The sequence below is a fragment of the Cicer arietinum genome, chromosome 6, assembly GCF_000331145.2.
Source record: "Cicer arietinum cultivar CDC Frontier isolate Library 1 chromosome 6, Cicar.CDCFrontier_v2.0, whole genome shotgun sequence".
NCBI lineage: Eukaryota > Viridiplantae > Streptophyta > Magnoliopsida > Fabales > Fabaceae > Cicer > Cicer arietinum.
The window spans coordinates 31,242,777-31,252,389 of record NC_021165.2 but is presented as its reverse complement, the minus strand read 5'-3'; the positions used below and the strand labels follow the sequence as shown (position 1 = coordinate 31,252,389).

Below are 9,613 nucleotides of genomic sequence, written 5' to 3'. Positions count from 1 at the left end.
TTCTATAACGGCTTCACCATCTAACTTATTTCATAATAAAGAAGAAAGCCTACGACGGCTTCACAATCCGACTTCTTTCACATAAAAGAAAGAGACCTACTCGACCTAACACAGTGTCACAACACCACAATGACTTCACTTGCAGCAAATAAGGAAGCCTACAATGACTCAATTATCTTCACACGTCAATAGACTCAAGCTGATGAGTTCGCCCAAAGAAGAAACCTATTCAACCTAATTGAACCCTATTAAGTCAAAAAGGTTTCTCTCAACAGTGCCTCACCAATAAGTGAAAAACGAAAATACACAAGAATGCAGAAATGTCTACTCGGCAAGTTCATGCTATTTTTCAATAGATAGGAGTGTATGCAGCTACTCGGCTATATTCTTTCAGCTATGCCTACTCGACACAAAAGGTATCATCCCAACTATAGGGAACAAATAATTTCTCGTAGATCCAACCTCTACGACAAGGCCTTATGCGACCTTATATGTCATGGCCTCCATCCCTTGAGACAACGACTTGGGGGCAATTGTTACAAACTAGCCCAATGTCCAATTTGTCTTGATTAACATACGCAACACCAATGTGACATAGTCCATAACCTCACTCAAAGGTAACCTTAAAGCAAGAGTCGACCTAGCCCTAACGATTATGGGTGGACAAGGTGAGATAGCCGTCAAACATAAACATTTTCGTCTTCAATGGACTCATTTCTCGCACTATAAATATTGTTGTTCTAACACCACAAAAGGTATAACTTTTTACAATATATTTTTTGTAAGTTTTTATGCATGTCTTTTTTACAGTAGGGACAACACTTGCCAAAAAGACAAACTTAGGTCCCCAGCCTAGCTGATCAGCTCAAATAAAAGGGAGCTTGACCTTTCACAAAGTCCTTCGGTTGTGATGGCCAAGATAAGTTGGATATAATACGCCAAAAAAGACAATGCTTATTAGTCAATTCTACATTCTAGCATAAGCAATCGACTTGGGGGCATCTATTCCAGACTAGCCCAAGACCAATACTACCTCATTTCATGCTATATAAACCATCCCTCGTGACCTAACAAGGTATGCTATCTTTTATGCCTCTCACCCACCTCAATCATATACTAACTCGATCGTTAGAGTGTTTGCAGGTACCACCGCATCAACATATCTTATCTCATCCTAGGATTCTGGCCAAACACTATAGATACAATTATATACAATTACACTATTGACTTTGATTTTAACGAATCTTGATAATATAGATAACGTTTGTAGATTACTATCAAAATGTATAGACATAATCTATGTAATATTAACTTTCCATCCAACGACTGATTTTGAAAAATATTTATCCAACACGATGTTATTGAGTGAGTGTAACTCTTTGAATGTAATTTGACACTCTAAAATTGTAGTATATGATTATAATACATAATGTTGGAAACTACTGTATTTATTTATAGTTTTTGTTTCTTTCTTTTATTTTCTTTTCATTTAATTTGTACCATATACTTATGAAATGTAATGAATAAAATTTCAACAATTCTTTTAATACTATTTAATTATTTCATATTATAGATGTATTTTTATATAAAAAAAATATATTTATGATATACATATTCTTTCCCAAACTATATAGTTGAAATATCTGGATCTGTTGTTGAATGCAAGGGTGTCCCATTTAACATGTTTGAGAGATCTTTAAGGTATTTCATGTGCAATTGAATTATATGAGTGATGATTAAGAACATAAGCAGTTTTTGTTCAGAGGTTTTTAAGATGTGCAAAATTTATTTTTATTGTAAAAAAATTTGTCAAAATTTAAGTGGTTCAATAATTTTTCATCTTAACTTCAAAATCTTAATTTCTAAATTTATAAATTATTGATCCTTATAAATGAATATGTACAAAAAAAAATAGACCTTATTAGAACACTAAATAATAAAAATATTTTGTTTATCAATTGATCTTAATCTTATTATTCTTCGATTTCTAAAGTTTGCGAAGAACAATAATTTCAAATTATGTATTTTTTTATAAAAATTTCTTTTACTAATAATTGTTCATTCTACTCTCATCTCAAAATATTTTTCTCTTAATGAGATGATAGCTGAATAGAATCTTGTCATTGAGAAACATATTGATTGTATTAAACATAATAAAATTCATTATCATTATCTTAATTATAATCGATTAATATCTATAAAAAAACCAAAGAAATTGATTAATATTACATCAAATATAATAAATTTTATTATCATTGTATGATTTAAAAATAAATAAATAGCTTGTATAAAAAATAAAATACTAAATTTAAATTTTGCATAGACATTAAATTTTTTAGAGTCAACCTTAAAAATAAGCATGTTTGTAAATATCTAAGAACTTAAGATTATGAACTATGTACTGTCATGAACTTGTGAAATGACTTGCTGTTAATTTCAATACTATAAATTAATATCTCTTTGAATTATGATGTGTTAAGAAAAGTAAGATAATAATGAGATAAAATAAGTAGTTTTTTGATGATCAACCTTGATGATTGATACTAACAATAACAATTAATGTTATTAGTTGGTGGATGATTGGACATGTGAGTTGTCTTGGCAGGCCTTGCATGCTTGGTTTTAAAAACTATTTCTATTTCAATTTTTAAATGTAACATTGTCATTATTTTCGCTTTATTTTATGTTTTCAAATGCTAAGATAGTAAATAGTGAAAACATATATTTTTGTTGTCACATTTTTCTTGATAAATTTTTTAACACAAGAAAGAGCCACAACAATATACATTTTCGTAATTAAAAGTGAAAGGAATAGTTAAAAGTAGAAATTACCCACACATGAAAAGAAGCAATTCCATGTAATTATAGTCATCACGAAAAGAAGCAATTCAGGTAATTATGTAAGTCCTAATCACTACTCAGTCAACACCCGAATTCATATACATTATCACAATGATTCACATAATTCCACAGCCTACAAATTTGTTTACTACAACGGTTGACATCATTATAGCCTTTATGCACATCCATCCAGTAACATTAAGATTGGTCTTTTTTTTTTTTTTATATTACCATGGCCAATATGTAATTATGATCCATTAGAAATTAACCCTGCCAGCATTTTCACCCATCATTTTGACACTACTATTCTCCAATCCACTTTTAAGCCAAGCAAGGTTACTAATGTCTGTAGCTATTGCAGCCAACTCAAAACTTGGGAAAGATGGTGGTTCTGAATAATCAATGAATTCTGGTCCCAACAAAGAACTTTTTGAGTTGTTACCATTTAGAGAACAGCATCCATGACCACACTGTTGAGGTACTGACCGGTCGCCATGAGTTCCATTAAGCATTTTACAAAAATCCATATCTGGTTTTGACGATTGTAAAATAGGTCCATGCATTGGAACAGGTCTTTGAACTGATGTTGAAGGTTGCGAACTATTGAAAGCTTGATATACATTAAAAGCACTTACGCGTGCGACGGGCTTAAAAAGGGTAGGTGGTTCCCTGACTTCATGGGATAATTGACCATCAGTCCGTGCTTTGCCTTCGTGCTTATCGTCAACGATCTCCATAGACGTAACATCTCTTACTTCTGAGGATTTCAAAGAATTAACATCTCCACATGAAAGAGTTTCTTCTGATGATGCTTTGGCTTTCTCCAAGCTAATATCTTCTATCATGTTACCAGATTCTAACTTAATCTTATCATGTTCAACTCCCCGACGCCTCAACGTAGAATTCCAGTGGTTCTTAATTGCATTATCTGTTCTTCCTGGTAGAAGCCTGGCGATGGCTGCCCATTTGTTTCCATGGACTGCATGAGCAGAAACTATGATCCGGTCCTCCTCATCTGAAAAATAAAACAATTTGTTTAGCCTATATATATTCAGGAAAGTTGCATATTAAGATTTTATAGATGATTCAGAAGTTTCTAGGAAACTATAAACAATATAATTTTAATGTAGAAAATATAGCATCCTAAATTCATTATAGTATAATTATTGCTGGAAATTGTGATTAAACCTTGAAGATCATGCCCGCTGAAGAATAAATGCCACATGGGACATAAATGATGCGACATAGATACAGCAATTCATAATATATTATTAAGCAATGTTGACAAAAGAGACTCGCATGCATATCCAGTAGAACGTAGAGATTCACATAATTATTAAATCTTACAAAGCTGCAGTAGTTGAAAAAAATTTAACTCAAAATATTAGAAACATCAAAAGCACATAAAGCTAAATGACACACAAACCAACTAACACCAAATTTACTAATACTCTTCTGTACAAGCCTATCACAAGCTTTGAGTCATATGCTGAAGGTGCCCATAAAACAGACATATCAAGGAAAAAGAAGATGGAACATTTATATTTGTTATTTTTTACTTTTGACAAACTGAACAGGGAGTTATGACTTAGTTGTAAATGGGTACCCTTTGTTAAGAAGGAAAACCCCATGGAAGGAAGATTCTCTCCTTTTGTCTGTGAATCAGTGAACCATTGCATAAGTTCTCTCTCTTCTCAAACCCTCAGCTGCCGTTCTATTTCTAAAAATTAAGAATTTTATCTTGGATATGAGAACTTGCAAGAAGAGGTATCATCTTCACAGGGGTGAATTGTTTACTAAATTGACTGAGGGAAAACATCAACATGATTGATTGTATATACGTGATTAACAATCACTAATAAGTAAACTAAGAAAATAAGAGTTTCTTTGGAAGTTGGAAGGGAAGGGAGGGGAGAGGTTTGGGGGGAAGGAAGGAGGAAAAGGAAGAGGAGATAGTTTCCCACCTGGCAAGGGGGATAGTTCCCCTGAATTTCCGAAATTTGTGGGAAGCAATTTGATAGGCAGGATTGCCCAAGTAGAGAAATTCTTGGATGTGCAATACTCAAAGTTGAGCACAAAAGTGTAACTTGAGTTTGTGAGCACGGAGGGCTAAGTGGTGTACTGGTTCCAGTTTTTGAATTAAAAGAGACTAGACTCCAGAAAGTTTGACAGTGACATGGTTTGGGGAAGGAGTATGGGCAGTGTGACTAAAAGATTGGCCAATTCATACAAGATTCTATAATATTGATGGCATAGGCATCGAAGATCCAGAGGAGCTACTCCTGGGATATTTTTTAGGTGAATTGATAAGTAAAATGACGATTTTATATCAATTGGTATTGATCAGCACTGTTTCTGCTATAACATCTATCTGCTCATTATATTTCTGGTCTAGTTCTATCACTAGGCAGCTAAAATACATGGAATGTGTAAGGCAAAGGGAACAAGGTTGATGTTTTTAGTGTGGTCAGCCACTTGGGTTTCTGTTTTAGCAGAATATGAACAAGAGGACCAAAGAAAGGAAGATTGCTAAGATTCTTGGATGTACATGAATTCATTTAAATTGTTGATGGGATATTGTTTTAACTAGCTCACCACATAAGAGGAATATACACTCAATGAATACATCAAATAATCTCACATTTCAGTCTAAGAATCAAGGTAGAAACGGAAAGTTGATTATTTAAAACAAGATTAAGGATTAACATGACAAAACAAATAATGACCAGGGTCAATAGATATTTATTTTCCCCATTATTACAAACAGGATTCCTGATATAAAAAATAAACATCACAAAAGTTGACTAGATGCAAAACCAACTTGGTGGCAGAACAAGAGACACAATATCCATACAGGGCAGTTCAAGCAATGACATTTATGACGGCCAGCCAAAAATCCACCATATTAACATGGCGTTGCAGCCAATGACAAAAACATGGCAGATATCATAGGTGTTGCAGCTTATGGCGGCTGGCACAAAATCTGCTACACTATAACAACATGGCTGAAATTTGCCAACACTGATACAGGGTATGAAGTTCACATGGAAGCTCACATGATGAGGAACTAGAACATCAGGTTCATTATTTTTTTAATGTTAGAATGAGCTTGTCGGTTTAAAATTTTGCTCATCTTAGGCACACCGTCAGGCACAATTGTCAAAAGGGAGAAATGTATCCTCCAACGATGATGGGCCATTCAGAGTCTTTGAAACACAGAAAAACAGGACGTAAACCTATTCACAGTTACGGATCTCTAGTTATGAGTATGCAATCCTCTTGTTACTTTGTCGGAATGATTCAAGTTCAAGATTCGAGACCCCTTGTCAAATATCAACCACACAACTACAGCGGGAATTGCGGATATCAGTCAAAAAAGTAATAGCTGCAATAACTACTACCATCCCAAATAACATTATTTGTGTGACCACAAAATGGAAATCGATAAAGTAACAGCTAGATGAAAAGTATGACTCATGATCTATCAAAGAACAATAAAAAGTGCACAGAAAATCCAAATATTCTAGAAAATTTAAAAAGAACTCTATTTAGATGGTACAAGAACAGTGATGAACTGCTCTAAAAAAGTGATGAACTGCAACGGCAATTCAAAAACCATGCATTACCATAGCATACCCTCCAATAAGCAAGATTTAAAAATAAAATAAAAAGGTACACAACTGCTCTCTAGACCGCACCATAAATAATCTTTTTTTTTTTGTCTCTACAACCTCAAACTCTATAGCATCAAAACTATTGATCCAAGGCATCCTTGTATCCAAAATGTGTCGGTGTCGGGCACAGACACAACACCTTTACATTGATTACATTCAATTAATTCATTTTCTCAAATTATTATCGGTGTCAACGTATCAGTGTCGTGTTTGGTGTACATGTCAATATCCGTGCTGCTCATACCTCAATTGAGAATATGTCAACTGCATTTGACCACAATTTTCACACCATGTAAACGGTCATAACCCCACTTTAAAAATGTGTCCAATAACTTAAAAGGTTCTAGTACTTATTCTTTTTTAAAAAAACAAACAAACCCTAAAACCTCAAAACACAAAATCCATTCACAATTGAACAATCTCAAACCACAATGCACACAAACAAGACCATTCCACCTAATTCCATTGCTTCATACTAATCCCAATGCATTTAACCTCGACTTAGCTTATTTAATTAAATAAAGTAAAATTGAAACAAAAACAAAATCAAATTCAAATTGAAAAGAAATAACATCAACTAGTAAACATTACGTACCAGTGAAGGGTTTCCGCTTAACAGCAGGATCAAGTTGATTACACCACCGGAGCCGACACGACTTACCGGATCTTCCGGCGATCCCACGAGCAATAAGACTCCAGTTTCTTGCACCGAACTGACTTACAAGACGACTGAGAATGGCGTCTTCTTCAGGTGACCAAGGACCTTTCACTCTGTCTCTACCGTTACCGTTACTGTTTCCACTTTCCGTTAATGCAATTAAACCTTCGTCGCCGCTTCCATCGGGGTCCGCCGTTACGGTAGGTTTTTCAGGTTCCATCTGTTTGTAAGCGGTTATTAAGTTGATGAAGTGAGTGAGAAAGTTGTGAAAAGGACGGATAAATAAATTGAGTTTATTCGCGCAAATGTTTCGGCGGTTCGAGAAATGGGGTTCGGAATATGTTTAGGTAGGTGTCAGCGCTTCAATTTAAATTTACAATTATATCCTTTTTTCGAAAGAAACAAAAAATGAATTATAGAGTAATAGACACATATAAATGTCCATTTGTTATAGACTTCTATTTTACAATTTAAAAGATTTAAAAAAAATTGAGAAACTATCTTTTTGTTTGCATGTGGTAATAAAAATTAATTATTAAAAAATGTTTTTTGAGAAGTTACTAAAAACAGCTTTTTATTTTAAGTAATTTTTAGATTTTTATTATTTTAAAAAAAATTGTAACAACTAGATGCAAATTTTTCAAAACTTGTTTATTTAAAAGAATATTATTGTATATAAATAATGTAACAAACGCAACTTAAATTATTGGTGTAGTAATCTCTTCTACTTCAAAGAATGTTTGAGCTTCCTTCAAATCTCTTTTCTCAATTTCTAATAAAACCACATTTGGTAATCAAGATTTTCTTTGATATTGGATCATATATTCTATAGGATTTGAATTCTTCACTAACACCATGTAGCACACATATAATACTTCTATCATGTAGCTTATTCCATTGTTGTCCTATAACATGCACATAACCAATACAACCAAAGACTCTAAAGAAATGAATTGTTGATTTAGTTCCACTTCACACTTTTTAGGTGTTGCATATTTAACGGCCATAGTTGGACTCCTATTTTGAACAAACACGGATCATTTCACTATTTCTAGTCAAAATTCCTTATGAGTGTTCTTTTCAAATAACATGATTTTCATCATATTCTTTTGGTTATATTCTCCCTCTATGCTACTCCATTTTGATGAAGAGTATATGCAGTAGTAAATTTCCTCTTTTATATCGTCATCATTTCAAAATTCATCGAATTTACTTGAGGTAACTAAGTCCATTAACTGACCCAGTTTCAATAGTTACTTTAAACTTGTTAAATGTTTCAAATGCAACAAACTTTTCCGGAAGAAAGAACACCAATGTTTTTCTACTTAAAGCATTTATAAAGGTGATGAAATACCTTTTTTGTTGTTTGATTCAAGCTTGATGGGTCCACAAATGTTTGCATGGACTAATTGGAGCTTTTGACTTGCTTTCCCTAAGGGTCCATTTGGAAATCATTCTCTATGTTGCTTGCCACTCATGCAATCACTCCAAATTCTTGACCTATGACTCAAATCAGGAAGTCTTTTCACCATACCCTTTTGAGCTAATATTCTCAATCCCTTTTGACCTAAGTGACCATATCTACACTACCATAAGAAAGCATTGTCTTAATTTAAATCCTTGAAAAATAATGGAATCACCACTATAGGCATGATGGCAAACATCCTATTAGAGGACTTTTTATTCAATAATTAATCCTCTAAAACCCTTGCATTTATCATGTTGGAAGATAATAGTCAATTCATTTTCTTGCAATTTACCCTATATTGAGAAGTTTGTTCTTTAATTATAGAATGTAATAGACACTAGTAATGACTTGTGCAAGACCTCCAAACTCCAATTCAACTCTTCCCAAAGTCATCATTCTTGAGTTATCACCCAATTTTACTAATATCATAAACTTCTCATCTAAATTAAAGAACCACTCTTTATGACCCCACATATGATTTCTCCATCAACATGGAGCAATGATCATAATGTCCATCAAATTTTGGTATCTCCGGTTGTTGGAAGTTTCCCATTTCTACCATGGTTACTTTTTTTATTGTTCTATCTCTAAACACGTGAAAAAAAAAAAAAAAAACTAGAGTTTTAGATCAAGCTCCAAACAGAGCTCTCTGATACCAACTGCTAGGATTCGAGTTTGGAACGATCCAACTAATTTCCTTGCATGATGAATCTCTTATATACAAGATGATACAATCAATTATTGAGTATTAACTAACTTAATAAAAGAAATAATAACTATATGAAATGGGCTTTAAACATAGACTGTAATACACAATCCAACTAACCCAAACAAAATTGTAGGCCCAACACAACATTGTTTGTGAATGATTCATACATTATGATGTTGTGAGCCATTTTTGCAGCATAGGAAGGGTATTAAAGGTTAAAAAAAATGTGAGTAAAATGAATTATTTGGTTGTTGGTGGTATGT

At 33.2% G+C, this 9,613-nt stretch overlaps 1 protein-coding gene across 1 annotated transcript; it reads right to left on the bottom strand.

Annotated features, from left to right (window-relative positions):
• Positions 1-2,839: 2,839 nt before the first annotated feature.
• LOC101509511 (transcription factor MYB1) lies at positions 2,840-7,512 on the bottom strand. The gene is made up of 2 exons (XM_012712043.3): positions 7,111-7,512; positions 2,840-3,856 (listed from the first exon to the last, which is right to left on the bottom strand). The coding sequence occupies exons 1-2, from the start codon at positions 7,391-7,393 to the stop codon at positions 3,099-3,101; spliced, it is 1,041 nt and encodes a 346-aa protein (XP_012567497.1). The 5' UTR covers positions 7,394-7,512; the 3' UTR covers positions 2,840-3,098.
• Positions 7,513-9,613: the final 2,101 nt, after the last annotated feature.

Bases quoted from the DNA above. Each gene is read 5' to 3' on its own strand.
- LOC101509511 (XM_012712043.3), bottom strand. From the start codon at position 7,393: ATGGAACCTGAAAAACCTACCGTAACGGCGGACCCCGATGGAAGCGGC. The intron at 3,857-7,110 runs GTACGTAATGTT...TTTATTTTTCAG, and splicing joins TAAGCGGAAACCCTTCACTG to ATGAGGAGGACCGGATCATA.